At 39.1% G+C, this 16,791-nt stretch overlaps 1 protein-coding gene and 1 long non-coding RNA gene across 2 annotated transcripts in view; both read right to left on the bottom strand.

Moving 5' to 3' along the window:
• LOC129547606 (IQ domain-containing protein F5-like) overlaps positions 1-2,041 on the bottom strand; it is a 32,530-nt gene extending 30,489 nt beyond the window's left edge. Inside the window, exon 1 of the mRNA XM_055413351.2 lies at positions 1,978-2,041. Within this exon, the coding sequence (XP_055269326.2) occupies positions 1,978-2,041 (64 nt within the window). The remainder of the gene's footprint in view (positions 1-1,977) is intronic.
• Positions 2,042-10,012: 7,971 nt separating this feature from the next.
• Positions 10,013-15,246, bottom strand: LOC148773991 (uncharacterized). Its single transcript, XR_016036118.1, has 3 exons — positions 14,874-15,246; positions 11,422-11,628; positions 10,013-10,281 (listed from the first exon to the last, which is right to left on the bottom strand). It is a non-coding gene; the product is annotated as an uncharacterized LOC148773991 (long non-coding RNA).
• Between the last annotated feature and the right edge of the window lie 1,545 nt (positions 15,247-16,791).

Raw genomic sequence — 16,791 nt, 5'->3', positions numbered from 1 at the left:
TTTGATCTCCTTGCAGTCCAAGGGATCCTCAAGTCTTCTCCAACACCACAGTTCAAAAGCATCAGTTCTTCGGTGCTCAGCTTTCTTTATAGTCCAACTCTCACATCCATGCATGATGACTGGAAAAACCATAGCTTTGACTAGACAGAACTTTGTTGTAAAGTAATGTCTCTGCTTTTTAATATGCTGTTTAGGCTGGTCATAGCTTTTCTTCCAAGGAATAAGGGTCTTTTAATTTCATGGCTGCGGTCACCATCCATAGTGATTTTGGAGCCCAGAAAAATAAAGTCTGTCACAGTTTGTCGTGATTCACACAGTCAAAGGCTTTGGCGTAGTCAATAAAGCAGAAGTAGATGTTTTTCCGGAACTCTCTTACTTTTTCTATGATCCAACAGATGTTGGCAATTTGATCTCTGTATTATTTTCAATATTATTATTTACTTTATTATTATCTGCATTATTTTCAGTATTATTTTCCAACTTATCATACTATCAGTGCTTTTAAAACATAGTTTTTAAATTGTATTCAACATTTTAAATTGCTTTCATTTAAACATGTGTTAAACATTTTAAATTGTTTACACTTTATTATTTTTTAAAATTTTTATCTATTTTTTTTAAATTTTTTATTTTTTAAAATTTATTTTATTGGAGGCAAATTACCTTACATTAATATATTGGTTGGTTTTGCCATACATTGACATGAATCCGCCCCGGGTGTACATGTGCTCTCCCTCCCGAACCCCCCTCCCACCTCCCTCCTCCCCATACCCTCCCTCCATGCCATTCCCGTGCACCAGCCCCAGGCATCCTGTATCATGCGCCGAACCTGGACTGGTCACTTATGATAATATACATGCTACAATGCCGTTCTCCCCAATCATCCCACCTTCACCCTCTCCCACAGAGTCCCAAAGACTGTTCTATATGCCTATGTCTCTTTTACAGTCTCGTATACAGGGTTCAGGTTTCCATCTTTCTAAATTCCATATATATGCGTTAGTATACTGTATTGATGTTTTTCTTTCTGGCTTACTTCACTCTGTATAATTGGCTCCAATTTCATCCACCTCATTAAAACTGATTCAAATGCATTCTTTTTGATGGCTGAAAAATACTCCATTGTGTATATGTACCAAAGCTTTCTTATCCATTCGTCTGCAGATGGACATCTAGGTTGCTTCCATGTCCTGGCTATTATAAACAGTGCTGCAATGAACATTGGAGTACATGTGTCTCTTTCAGTTCTGGTTTCCTCGGTGTGTATGCCCAGGAGTGCGATTGCTGGATCATATGGCAGTTCTATTTCCAGTTTTTTGAGGAATCTCCACACTGTTCTCCATAGTGGCTGTACTAGTTTGCATTCCCACCAACAGTGTAAGAGGGTTCCCTTTTCTCCACACCCTCTCCAGCATTTATTGCATGTAGACTTTTGGATAGCAGCCATTCTGACTGGTGTGAAATGGCATCTCATTGTGTTTAAACTTTAAAATCATGAAGATTGATCAGGATTCATATGCCAATAGGTTGCTGGAAACCTAATAGCCTAATGAATGCCATTTTCAAACCTGATTTGGTCAGATCCATAATCTGTTTTAATAGATACAGCTTGGTCAATAGATCCTGCAGAGAGAAATATCCCACAGCCTCTGTATTCTGTGCTATATGTTTTTCATGTCAATCAGAGCCCATTAAAAGCTGATCCATTACAAGATGGCATGGCATGAAAAAAATCCCTGCTCAACAAGGATGATCCGGACCAGTCAGACTCTCGTGAGTTAGAATCTGAGAGTAAATATGGAGTGAATCATTGAACATGTGCTGAGTTTTCACATGTCTTAGATTCTATCAGATAGAGAGCAGAACATGAACATTCTGAGGAAACTAAAGCTATTAAATAGAGAAGACCCACAGAAAGAAGACAAGGACACTAGTTAGCTGACAGAAGGAGAACGTAACAGAAGCAGAGAAACTCACAGGAGCCGAAGAGATCAGGTTCACAAAGTTCTGAGTTCTGAAGAAGCATCCCATCCAGTTCCATGTTTCCACAGTCTTTCTACAATTCCAATATATTAATCCCTATGACCTATCTTCCTAGGGATCCCTAGGATCCTCTCCCCAATCCTTGCAATGGTCTCTCATCATGCATGCTAGCTTTTGTGACATTCCTTGAAACTAATTGAAGCAGTAAAACCCTTCTATGACTATTTCATCACAGCCATGATGTAATGCCACTTTTATGTTGAGCACTTAAAGTCCAGGAGAACATGGTCAGCAAGGAAATCTTTGCAGACTTGTCCCTCCACCTGTATGAGCTGAGTTACATATGATCTTGGTATGGTTTCACTTCTGGAACGCAATGAAGTGCCATCCATAAGTGATCATAAACAAGCAAGTAGAATCTGACAGTAGGTCTTAGGTCTTGCTACCATATCAAGGGGACTAATAACCCAAAGTCTTGGGGATATATGCTATATGAACACATTAAGTTTGACATATCCCCTATGTTGCTATCCTGTTTGCTCTCAGTTGTGCAGAACAGAGTTAACATAGCAGGCCTGAGAAAGCTTCCTTAGGGAGATATGCTTGATAAGCCAGCTATTCACTGGTGACAAGGAATCTGGATTTTGAGAATTCCACAATTCCCTAACTGATAAGGTCATTTACTGCAACTGAACTGTTTGTACAAGCAATGTAGTTTATGCTGCTTTCCTTATGAAGGACTCTGACACTTTGGTAGAAGCCATTAGAGGGTGCCTATGTGATTGAAAGTGTTAGTTGCTCAGTTGTGTCCAACTCTGCGACCCTGTGGTTTGTAGTCTGCCTGGCTCCTCTGTCCATGGAATTCTCCAGGCAAGAATACTGGAGTGGGTTACCATTTCCTTCTCCAGGGGATCATCCCAATTCGGGGACTGAACCCAGGTCTGCTGCATTGTAGGCAGATTCTTTACCATCTGAGCCAAAAGGGAAGCCACTATGTGAATGAACCCCAATAAAAACCCTATGCTTCTAGACTCAAGTTATCCTCCCTGGCATCTATGTTGTCATAAGTCATTGTTGGAGGAATAAAGCACTTCCTGTGTGGCTCTAATAGAAGAGTACTCTTAGAAACTTAGATCTGGTTTCCTCCAGACTTCACCTGTTTTGTCTTTTTCCTTAGGTGATTGTACCTATATCATTTTACTGGAATATATCTTAGTCACAATTACATCTATATGTGGAATCCTACGAGTCCCAGAGAATCACTAAACCTGGGGATGCCAGTGATTATACAGTTTGTACAACACAGCAGTGTACAAAATCCAGAAAATAAAAGTCATTAATTTATCGTGCAAATATGAGGACACAGACTAAGAGGGTGCTGGTAGCAGTAGAAGGAGGAAGGACTAAATGTAAGTTAAGAAACCCAGAACAAGAGACAGACAAGGCCAGAGTGAAGATATGTGGCACCAATATCCCTGCTCTTCTAAGTATTATAGCTAATAACAGGGAAGGATTATTGATGGGCTACAAAAGAAGAGGACCATGGTATGGATGGGACTCCAGAGACCCTATATTTCCATCTTCAGCTCTGCTCTGTCTCTGATAGATGTGGAATGGATAGAAGTCATAACCTACTCCATGGTACTTGTTACAGAAGACACAACCAAGTGGTAGGTATAAAACCCCTTATGTCACAGTCATGACTATGATCTTTTAACTCACCTCTCCCTCCCTTCCTACCAGTGACACGACTCTCAGCAACCATATGAGTGTTGGCTGTCATCCAGAGCCATGGCCAGATCTACTCTGGTGGTTTCCACAAGATTTGGGCTATCATGTGCCTTCTCAAATCCTGAAATAGGATAGGAAGCCACAAGGAATAAAACACCACATCTTCTACTCACCTATGTAAAAATAACAGAAAAGTGGCCAATATGTTAGATTGAAGACATCGGAGACACAATCCTATGGCAGTTGGAGTAGGTAAGTGTACTTATTAGCACAGAAGCAAAAGATACATGGAAGTTCCATAGGAATAAATAGAATCTTAATTCTTTAAATATGAACGCTTATTATCCCAGGGCAGAGAATCTGGCCTTTTTGTTGGATCCAGAGTCTTCCACAGCCAGAGCTCAACGCTGTTCTCTCACTCCCTCTCACCCTCCCCTTTCCAGACTTGGGGGAGGGTTGTTTCTGAAAGATGGAGAATGTTCTGAAAGATGTTTTTCAAAGATGGAGAATGGTGGGAAGAAGAATCAGCAAAGTTTGAACAAGGAGTAGGAGAGAAGGACAAAACTAGGGATTAGAAGGAGTTCTATATGGAAGACCTGGACTAGAAATATGTGGTAACAGAATAAGAGTAAAGGGGTGAGGATCAAGAAAAGACAAGTTGGGGAAAGGATAAGAAAGGCCCAGAGTCTTCTGGCTGAAGAGACAGCAGCATACAGGAAGCCACAAGCCTTGGGCAGGGACTGGTAGGGTTAGCCATAAAAGAGTTGGAGGGTCACTAACTGGGTGGAGTCTAGAGAGAGGAATGTGAACTGAAATTATGAAGGTTGGCACAAGAAAATTTCCAAACCTCATATAGTCTCCTCCAGATCTAACACACAAAAAGTAGAAAGAACAGGAAGCCAAAACTCAAAAAATAAAGTGATATGCCCTCTGGAGAAAAGGGTTACTATTCAGGTGTCCTGGCTCCAAGTCAGTGTCCAGCTAACTCCCCTGAACTCTGGGCAAGAGCTGATTGTTAAAAGAAGAATCCAGGCTGTCTCTCTGAGAAGGGTGCCAAGAAATTCTATCTCTGCCTAGAAAAGAGCACAAAAAGAGCAAGAGCATCCATGAGGCTAATAGGCCCAGGAATGAAGTATCCTGGTGTGCTGGACATTGCTGCCTATGGCCCTCAGGGAAATTCAAATCAAAACCATGATGAGACAGCACCTCATATCTGTTAGAAAGGCTATTATAAAAAATACAAGATAATAAATTCTGGTAAAGATGTAAAGAAAAGAGAACCTTTGTGCAGTGCTGGTGGGATTATAAATTGGTGCAGCCACTATGGAAAAAACTATGACGCTTCCTCAAAGAGTTAAAAATAGAATTACAATTTGATCCAGAAATCCTACTTCTAGGTTTTTAATCTAAAGGAATTGAAGCCAGGATCTCAAAGAGATATCAGCACGCCCATGTTCACTGCAGCATTACTCACAATCACCAAGATATAAACACAACCTGAATATCTATCAACAGTTGAATGAATAAAGAAAAAGTGATATGTATACACACACACACATAAAGAAAATGAGTGCACACACATATACATATATTGGAATATTATTCGGTTATAAAAAGAGTGAAATCCTGCCATTTGCAACAACCTGGATGGAGCTGGAGGACACTGTTGTGGTTCACTTGCTAAGTTGAGTCCAAAGTCCAACTCTTTGTGACCCCATGGGCTGCAGCACACCAAGCTTCCCTGTCCCTCACTATCTCCTGGAGTTTGCTCAAATTCATGTCCACTGAGTTGGTGATGTTATTCAACCATCACATCCTCTGCACCCTCTTCTCCTTTTGCCTTAGTCATTCCCAGGTGTCTTTTCCAATGAGTTGGCGGTTCTCCTCAGAGAGCCAAAGTACTGAAGCTTCAGCTTCAGTCCTTCCAATGAATATTCAGGGTTGACTGCCTTTAGGATTGACTGGTTTTATCTCCTTACTGTCCTTGTAAGAGTCCTTAAAAGGGACTCTCAAGAGTCTTCTCCAGCACCATAATTCAAAAGCATGAATTCTTTGGTGCTCAGCCTTCTTCATGGTCCAACTCTCATATCTGTACATGACTACTGGGAGGATATTATGCTTCATGAAATAAGCAAGACATAGGACAAATACTGCATGATCCCACCTTTATGAGAATTTAAAATAGTCAAATTCATAGAAAGTAGAATAATGACTACCAGGGCTTGGAGGAGGGGGAAATGAGGAAGTATCTCTGAGTAAATTCTGGAGGTCTACTGTACAATATAGAGCCTACATTTAACAATATTGCATTATACACCTCAAATTTGCTAAGAAGGTAGATCTTATGTTAAGGGCCTTTACCACAAAAGAAAAAAATTACTTAATTTGATAAATAAAGCAATGGAAGAAATCTTTTGGATCTGATGAATGTTTATAGCTTTGATTTTGGTCATTATGTGGGAGTATACTTACCTTCAAATTCATCAAGTTGTATATATTAAATATGTACAACTTATTATATGTCAATCATGCCTCAATATAGTGGTGTTTAAAAGAATTCTAAGACTCTTGAGAGTCCCTTATACTGCAAGGAGATCCAACCAGTCCATTCTAAAGGAGATCAATCCTGGATGTTCATTGGAGGGACTGATGCTAAAGCTGAAACTCCAATACTTTGGCCACCTCATGAGACGAGTTGACTCACTGGAAAAGACTCTGATGCTGGGAAAGGTTGGGGGCGGGAGGAGAAGGGGACGACGGAGAATGAGATGGCTGGATGGCATCACTGACTCTGTGGACATGAGTTTGAGTGTACTCCAGGAGTTGGTGATGGACAGGGAGGCCTGGCGTGCTGTGATTCATGGGGTCGCGGAGAGTCGGACACGACTGAGCGACTGAACTGAACTGAACTGAACTGAAGAGAATACTAGGAACAGCTGTACCCTAATGAAAAGAATAACATAGACGAAATGGACAAAATTCCTAGAAATACAATAATTATGAAAACTGACCCAAGAAGAAATAGGAAATCTGAATAGACCTATAACAAAGAGATTGAATCAATAATGAAAAACTTCCCAATAAGAAAACTTAGTATCAGGTTGCTCTGCCACTGAATCCTAAACAAATATTTAAAGAATTAATATCAATCCTTTTCAAACCTTCCAGAAAAGAGAACAGAACACTTCCTTAATCATTCGGTGAGGCCATATTACCTTCATAGCAAAGCCACAGAGGAATGCTACAAGAAGACTGCATACCAGCATCCCTTATGAATATATTAATAGATGCAAAAATCTTCAACAAAATATTAATAAAGCAGATCCTACAGCAAGGTAAAAGGACTGCACACTGTGATCAAGTGAAAATTTTCCCTAGGACTTAAGGTTCAACACACAAAATCATCTAAAACAATAATGCACATTAACAGAACAAAGAAAGGAAATTCACATGATCCCCTCCATGCAGTAAAAACTTTGACAAAATCCAACACCCTTTCAGGATAAATACACTCAGAAAACAAAAAAACGGAAGATCCTCAACATGGTAGAAAGTACTTATGAAAAAATCGCAGCTAACATCATACTCAAAGGTAAAAGTCTGACAGCATTTTCCTCCCAAGATTAGGAACAAGACAAGAAGGCCCACTTCACTGTTTTTCAACACTGTACTGAAATTCTAACCAACAATTAGATAAGAAAAAAGAAAAGCATCCACATTGGAAAGGAAAGAGTAAAGTTATCTCTATTTACAAATGACATTCAGTTCAGTTCAGTTCAGTTGCTCAGCCGTGTCTGACTCTTTGCAACCCCATGAATCACAGCACGCCAGGCCTCCCTGTCCATCACCAACTCCTGGAGTTCACTCAAACTCATGTCCATCGAGTCGGTGATGCCATCCAGCCATCTCATTCTCTGTCGTCCCCTTCTCCTCCCGCCCCCAATCCAAACATTCCAAATAGGGACTTCCCTGGTGATCCAGTGGTTAGGATTCTATGCTCCGCTTCCGGGGGCACAGGTTCAATCCCTGGGCAGGGAACTAAGATATGGCGTGCCATGCAATGAGGCCAAAAAAACAAACAAACTCCTAAATAATTGTTTTAACTATTAGAACTAATAAGTGAATTCAGCAAAGTTGTGGATACAAAACAACACACATACACAGCTGTGTTATTATACATCAGCAATGAACAATCTTGATAGGAAATTAAGAAAACAACTTCATAATTTACAATACTATCAAAAAGAATAATACATCTATGAATAAATGAACTCAACAAGGTGAAAGACTTGTACATGGAAACTAAAACACATTGCTGAAAGAAATTACAGAAGACCTAAGCAAATGAGAAAACATCTTGTGTTCACGGATTTGAGGACTTAATAATTTTTGTTATGATGGCAATATAGTTGGCCCTCCCTATCCACAGATTCCACATCCATGGATATGAAGGATATATCTATGAATACACTATACATCCACTACACTTCGCCATTTTATATAGGGGACTTGAGTATCTGTAAATTTTGGTATATAAGGAAAGTCCTGGAACCAATCTCCACAGATACTAGGGACAACTGTACTCCACAAAGTGGTCTACAAATCCAATGCAATTCCTATCAAAATTTCAATGATCTTATTTACAGAAATGAAAAAGCAGATCTTCAAATTACTATGGAATCGCTATGAATCTTGAATAGTCAAAACAATCTTGAAAAAATAAGAACAAATTTGGAGGACTGACGTTTTCTAATTTCAAAATTTACTAAAAAAACTACCATAATAAAAACAATGCAGTACTATCATGCACAAAAGTGAACTCGTAATGGCTTAAAGACTTAAAAATAAGACATGACACCATAAAACTCCTAGAAGAAAGCATAGGCAAAACATTCTCTGAATAAATCATACCAATGTTTTCTTAGATCAGTCTTCCAAGGCAATAGAAATAAAAACAAAAATAAACAAATGGGATCTAATAAAACTTACAAGCATTTGAACAGCAAAAGAAACCATAAATAAGAAAGGAAAGAAGGAAGAAAAGACAATCTACGGAATGGGAGAAGATACTTGCAAAAGATAAACAGAAAAGGAATTAATCTCCAAAATATACAAACAACTCAACAACAAAACAACCCAATTGAAAAATGGGCAAAGACATTAATATACATTTCTCCAAAGAAGGCATGCAGATGGCCAGTAGACACATGAAAAGATGCTCAGCATTGCTAATTATTAGAGAAATGCAATCAAAACTACAATGACGTACCACCTCACACCAGTCAGAATGGCCATCATTAAAAACTCTACAAATGCTGGAGAGCATATAGAGAAAAAGGAACCCTCCTACACAGCTGGTAGGAATGTAAGCTGGTACAGCCTCTATAGAAAACAACATGGAGGTTCCTCCAAAAACTAAAAACAGAATTACCATATGATACAGCAATCTCACTCCTGGTCCCAGACAAAACTAAAATTCAAAGATACACGTACCCCTGTGTTCACAGCAGCCCTGTTCACAATAGCCAAGTCATGGAAACAACCTAAATGTCCAGACAGATGAATGGATACAGACAATATGGTACATATATACAATGGAATACTACTCAGCTATAAAAAAGAATGAAATAATGCCATTTGCAGCATCACGGATGCAACCAGAGATGATCATACTGACTGAAGTAAGCTAGAAAGAAAAAGACAAATACCGTATGATAGCACTTAGATGTGGAATCTAAAATATGGCACACACAAAAAAATATGGCACAAATGAACGTATCTACAGAACAGAAACAGACTCACAGACATAGAGAACAGACTTGCAGTTGCCAAGGTGAAGGGGGTGGGGGAGGGAAAGGCTGGGAGTGGTGGATTAACAGATGTAAACTGTTATATATAGGATGGATAAACAACAAGGTCCTACTGGACACCACTGGGGATCAGATTCAATATCCTGTGATAAGCCATCATGGAAAAGAACATGAATGTCTATACCTGTCTAACTGAGTCACTTTGCTGTACAGCAGAGATTGGTACAACACTGTAAATCTACTATATGTCAATTTTTAAAAAAAGAAAACAGTGTGGTGCTGGCACAAGGATAGACACAGTGCTGGGACACCTACATATCCATATGCAAAAAAAGAAGCTGGACTCCTACCAGCATACATAAAAATTAAAATGGATCAATGACATAAATATAAAAGGTAAACCCATAAGATTCTTTTTTAAATATCTTTTTATTGAGGTAAAATTCACATAACATTAACCATTTCAAAATGTACAATTCAGTGCCATTTAGTAAAATACAGTCTCAACGTTTTGCAACCACCACCTCTATCAAGTAGCAAGAGCATTTTTGAGAGCGCACATGTCGGGAAAAGAAGGTTTACATGGATGCTGGGCATCATTGGGTGAAATGCAACGTGTCTGCCCACCACCTCTTGCTTTAAACAACCATGCCCCTTCTCCATGGGGTGCTGGTTGGATCTGTCAGTCCCCAAACACCTCCTACATCCACTTAAAAAGGAGGGCATGTGATCCATGCTATCCCACAGGCAGTAGAACCTGTAAAACCATAAAATTTGTATAAGAAGACAACAGGATAAATCTTTATGAGCTTGAATTTGGCAAATTGATGATTAGATATGACACCAAAAGCACGAGCAACAAAAGAAAAAAATAAATTCATTCATTAAATTAAAAAAACAAACTTCTGTGCACCAAAGGACACTGTTAGGAAAGATAAAGACTGGAACTTCCCTGGTGGTCCGGTGATTAAGACTTTCACTGCAGGGAGTGTGGGTTTGATCCATGTGGTCAGGGTCAGGGAACTAAGATCCCCCATGCATGCAGTGGGGAGGGGTAGGGAGCCATGAGGGGGGAAGAAAGAAAAGAAAGAAAAAAAGACAACCTACAAAATAGGAGAAAATACTTGCAAATCATATATCTGATAAGGGTCTAGTATTCAAAATATATAAAGGACTCTTATAACTCAACAACAAATATGCAAAGAAGCCAATTTTAAAATGGGAAAAGGACTTGAACAGACATTTCTCTAAAGAAGTTATGCAAATGACTAATAAACACATGAAAAGATGTCCTGTAAGAACTGAGAATAGGTACTCAATTTAATATTCGTACATGACTGTTCATAACAGCACTATGTGCAATAAATAAAAGGTGAAAACTACTCAGCAGCACTGTTCACAATAGCCAAGTCATGGAAACAACCTAAATGTCCACTAACAGATGAATGGATAAGCAATGTTCATCAGAGGATGAATGGATAAGCAATCATCCATGTTCATCTGTGGATGAATGGACAAGCAAAATGTAGTGTATACATACAATGAAATATCATTCAACCAAGAAAATGAAGTACTAATAAAACATTGATGAACACAAAACACATTATGCTAAGTCAAAGAAGCCAGACTTACAAAGTCACACATTGCATGATTCCATTTTTATGCAACATCCAGGATAGGTTAAATCAATAGAGATAGAAAGTAGATTGATGGATGGTTTTGTGAGGGGCTGGAGAAAGGAGGAATGGGGAGTAACTGTTTAATAACACAAAGTTTTTTTGGAGGTGATGAAAATGTTTTGGAACTAGACAGAGGTGTTGGTTGTTCAACACTGTGAGTTTACCAAATGCCACTGGATTGTTTACTTTAAAATTAGTTTATGTTATGTTAATTTTACCTCAGTCAGTTCAGTCGCTCAGTCGTGTCTGACTCTTTGCGACCCATTAATCGCAGCACACCAGGCCTCCCTGTCCATCATCAACTCCTTGAGTCTACCCAAACTCATGTCCATCGAATCGGTGATGCCATCCAACCATCTCATCCTCTGTTGTCCCCTTCTCCTCCTGCCCTCAGTCTTTCCCAGCATCAGGGTCTTTTCACCTCACTAAAAAAAAAAAAAAAAATTTACCTAACTAAAAAAATTAGTATGGATAAAAAATAGGGAAAATTTTCACAAACTTCAAGCAAGCATAGAATTTCTCAACAGGACATAAAAAGCACTAAGCATTAAAAAAACTGATAAACTGTACTTCAGCCAAGTTTAAGTCTTTGCTCATTAACAGAACAAGATGATTAAAAGCAAAGCTGCAATACTTTGGCCACCTCATGCGGCGAGTTGACTCACTGGAAAAGACTCTGATGCTGGGAAAGGTTGGGGGCGGGAGGAGAAGGGGACGACAGAGAATGAGATGGCTGGATGGCATCACCGACTCTGGACATGAGTTTGAGTGTACTCCGAGAGTTGGTGAGGGACAGGGAGGCCTGGCGTGCTGTGATTCATGGGGTCGCGGAGAGTCGGACACGACTGAGCGACTGAACTGAACTGAACTGAACAGAGTAGACAAAGGATTCACAATACATTTGTCTGATAAAGGACTCATCCTGAATAGTTAAAGAATTCAAACATATCAATATTAAAAGATAACCCAAGAAAAATGGGCAGAAGGCCTGAAAAAAATACTTCAAAAAAGCTCTATGAATAGTCAAAAAGTACATGAGATGTTTATTATAGTTAATAACCAGAGAAATACAAATTAAAACCACAGTAAGATACCACCATACACACACATGCATGAGCATGTGAGTTAAAGGACTGACAGGTGACAAAGAGATGGAGTATCTGGAGTCCTCATATACTTGTAAAACGATACAATTACTTGAGAAAAATTTGGAATTTTTAATAAAGATTTAAAACAAACAAACACTGACCCCATGACTCAACCATTCCACTCTTAGGCATTTACTAGAGAGAAGTGAAACAGATGGGAATACCAGACCACCTGACCTGCCTCTTGAGAAACCTGTATGCAGGTCAGGAAGCAACAGTCAGAAGTGGACATGGAACAACCGACTGGTTCCAAATAGGAAAAGGAGTACGTCAAGGTTGTATATTGTCACCCTGCTTATTTAACTTATATGCAGAGTACATCATGAGGAATGCTGGGCTGGAAGAAGCACAAGCTGGAATCAAGATTGCCGGGAGAAATATCAATAACCTCAGATATGCAGATGACACCACCCTTATGGCAGAAAGTGAAGAGGAACTCAAAGGCCTCTTGATGAAAGTGAAAGAGGAGAGTGAAAAAGTTGGCTTGAAGCTCAACATTCAGAAAACGAAGATCATGTCATCTGGTCCCATCACTTCATGGCAAACAGATGGGGAAACAGTGGAAACCGTGTCAGACTTTATTTTTTTGGGCTCCAAAATCACTGCAGATGCTGATTGCAGCCATGAAATTAAAAGACGCTTACTCCTTGGAAGGAAAGTTATGACCAGCCTAGATAGCATATTAAAAAGCAGAGACATTACTTTGCCAACCAAGGTCCGTCTAGTCAAGGCTATGGTTTTTCCCGTGGTCATGTATGGATGTGAAAGTTGGACTGTGAAGAAAGCTTATCGCCGAAGAACTGATGCTTTTGAACTGTGGTGCTGGAGAAGACTCTTGAGAGTCCCTTGGACTGCAAGGAGATCCAACCAGTCCATTCTAGAGGAGATCAATCCTGAGTGTTCACTGGAAGGACTTATGCTAAAGCTGAAACTGCAATACTTTGGCCACCTCATGCGACGAGTTGACTCACTGGAAAAGACTCTGATGCTGGGAGCGATTGGGGGTAGGAGGAGACGGGGACGACAGAGAATGAGGTGGCTGGATGGCATCACCGACTCAATGGACATGAGTTTGAGTGAACTCCGGGAGTTGGTGATGGACAGGGAGGCCTGGCGTGCTGTGGTTCATGGGGTCGCTAAGAGTCGGACACGACTGAGCGACTGAACTGAACTGAGAGAGAAGTGAAAACTTATGTTCACAAAGAGTCTTGCCCAGAAGTGTTCGGTGTGTGGGTATACATGTATATCTTTAAAAATTGGACACAATCCAAAATATACATCAACAGGAGAATGGATAACCAAATTATGGTGTATTTGTACAATGGAAATTCGGCAGTTAAAAAGGAGCGAAGACCTGATTCTCACAACATGAATAACATGCTGGTAAACATAATGAGAAAAATAATCAGACACAAGAACATATATGGTATGATTCCATCTTAGAAAGTTCCATTACAGGCAAATACTCATGTATAATGATCAAAATCACAACAGTTGTCTCTACGAGGAAGTGGGAAGGGGCTGGAAAAGGGGCCTCAGGGAACTTTCATGAGTAATGGGAAATCTAGACTTGAGTGATGTTTACATGGGTGTACACATTTGTCAAAATTCACAGACTTGTACCCTTAAAAATCTATGCATTTTAAATATGTAAAATACTTCTCAATATTTGTTTTAAAATCACACAGGCATCAGACTTTTCTACAGCAACATTCAAAGCTAGAAGACAGTAAAGAAATGTCTACCAAGTTCTGAAGGAAGGAGTGTGGACCACGAGGAAGGTGGTCAAAAGGTACACACTTCCAGTTACAAAATAAGTAAGTACTAGGGATATAACCTGGAGGAAGAAATGGCAAACCACCCCAGTATTCTTGTCTGGGAAATCCCATGGACAGAGTAGCCTGGTGGGCTGTGTCCATGGGATCACAAAAGAGTCAGACATTAACTTAGTGACTAAACAACAACAACGAAGAGGGATATAACATGATGACTATAGTTGACAGTGGTGTGTGATACACATGAAAGTTGTGAAGAGAGGAGATTCTAAGAATTCTCATTACAGGGAAAAGTTTTTTTTTCTTAAATTTTTATTTTTATTGTATCTATATGAGATGATTCTCCATGCAAGAATACTGGAGTGGGTTGCCATTTCCTTCTCCAGGGGATCTCCCCAACCCAGGAATCAAACCTGGGGCTCCTGCACTGGTAGTCAAGTTCTTTACTGCTAGCGCCAGCTAGGAAGCTATGAGATGATGGATGTTAAATAAACTCACTACAATAATTATTTCACAATATATGTATATCAAGCCTTTATGATGTACACCTTAAACTTACATAGTGATGTGTGTCAATTATATCTCAATAAAACTGGAGAAAAAAGATACAGGACAATTTTCTTTTAATTTAGAGGAGCTTGTTGGTTCACAAATTGGCCCTGTACATGGAAGACAAGGAGAGACAGAAGAAAGAGGGAGATCACTCCGGATTAGAAGGTGGCATATTTAATAAGCAAGGGAACTTACTTTCAAGGTTCACTTTGGGCAGCTGCAGACAAGTCGATTTCTGCACACACCAACAAGGATCTTAAAAGTTTATGTAGAGGCCTTACTGAACTGAACTGAACTGAACTGATGGGAATGGCAGGCAGACATACATTCCAAGGACAGGGAGGGGATAAGGAGCTTCTGATTTCCTGAGTCTACCTCAAGGGTCAACCAGCATTATGTTCTCTGGATGACCTCCTCCAACAGAGTCTAAGGAGACTCAACAACGAAATATAATGTAGTGTCCTGGATGAGGTCCTAGAACAGAAAAAGGACATTAGGTAAAAACTAGGAAATCTGACCTCAAAATATTTAAACCACTTAACCTTTTATTCAGCAAAAAAGCCAAGAGGCAAACATCCTAAGGTATGTTCACTCTGTAAAAAGATTTGAGATTTACCTCTATGAATTGTGTGCATTTTTCAATAAAAATTTATTTTACATCTGTATAAAGGGTATATTAATAAAATCTACTTAATATAGGTATTGGATAAAATGAAATAACCTATGCACAATAATAACATATATATATATATAAGAGATTCTTGAACACAATAAATAATAAATGTTGTTTATTGTTTACATTAAAAGGATAAGAACAGTCCTGGTTTGCATTTTTAAAATTCTGGAAGGAGAGGGAGGAAGAGAATGGGAGTAAATACGAAAAAATACTAGGCAGAAGTTGATAATTCTAAAAGGTAGCTAATGGATCCGCTGAGGTATTCTACTTTTTACATATAATTTTTCATAATAAAAAAGGGGGATATAATCATTGGAAGCAAGGGAGTCTTTTTATTAAGAAGAATTTCTATTAAAATTTGGCAAAGTAAACTAATAAAACCTAAGATATGAAATCTTTCCTGGGTGGTATGGTCATCATGGTGAGTAGGAAGACCCTGATTTCATGGGTATACCAAAATCACAACTCTATAAAGAAACTATTGATAAGAAAAGTCAGAAGACTAGGAGAAAAGATCTACAACTAAAGATACAAAGAAGGAACCACAAGGAGTAGGAAGGGGAGAGATGTGGTAGAGTCAAGACCCATATCCCCAGATGGGAGATCCACAAACAGAACAATAATAATTGCTGAGATTCTGTCCAAGGAGTGAGTGATCTGAGCCCTGCATTGAGCTTCCCAGCCCAGGAGTCTATTGCATTTATATACAATTAGAACAAACTATTAGCAAAAGAAATTAATAAAATAATTCCATTTACAATTACATCAAAAGAAATAAAATACCTAGGTATAAATCTAAGGAGGTGAAAGATCTGTATTTGGAAAACTTTAACAGGCTGATGAAAGAAACTGAAGATGACACAAACTGATAGAAAGATATAACATGTTCATGGATTAGAAGAATTAACACTGTTAAAATGACCATACAAATTCAGTGCAATCTCTATCAATACACCAATGGCATTCTTCAGAGATCTAGAACAAATAATTCTAAAAATTTTAATAAAATATAAAAGTCCCCAAATAACCAAAACAATCTTGATAAAGAAGAACAGAACTGAAGGTATCACACTCCCTGACTCCAAACTATATTATGAAGCTACAGTCATCAAAACGATATGCACTGGTATAAAAACAAGACACACAGATCAATGGAACAGAATAGAGAGTTCACAAATGAATCGAAACATTTGCTCTTTACAGCATTGGACCTTGCTTCTATCACCAGTCACATCCACGACTGGGTATTGTTTTTGCTTTGGCTTCATCCCTTCATTCTTTCTGGATTTATTTCTCCACTGATCTCCAGTAGCATATTGGGCACCTACCGACCTGGGGAGTTCCTCATTCGGTATCCTATCATTTTGCCTTTTCATACTGTTCATGGGGTTCTCAAAGCAAGAATACTGAAATGGTTGTTTGCCATTCCCTTCTCCA

The sequence above is a fragment of the Moschus berezovskii genome, chromosome 24 (assembly GCF_049115385.1).
Source record: "Moschus berezovskii isolate FMDL1 chromosome 24, NW_MosBer_1.0, whole genome shotgun sequence".
Classification (NCBI taxonomy): Eukaryota; Metazoa; Chordata; class Mammalia; order Artiodactyla; family Moschidae; genus Moschus; species Moschus berezovskii.
The sequence above is the reverse complement of the archived record's forward strand: the minus strand, read 5'-3'. Positions and strand labels throughout refer to the sequence as shown.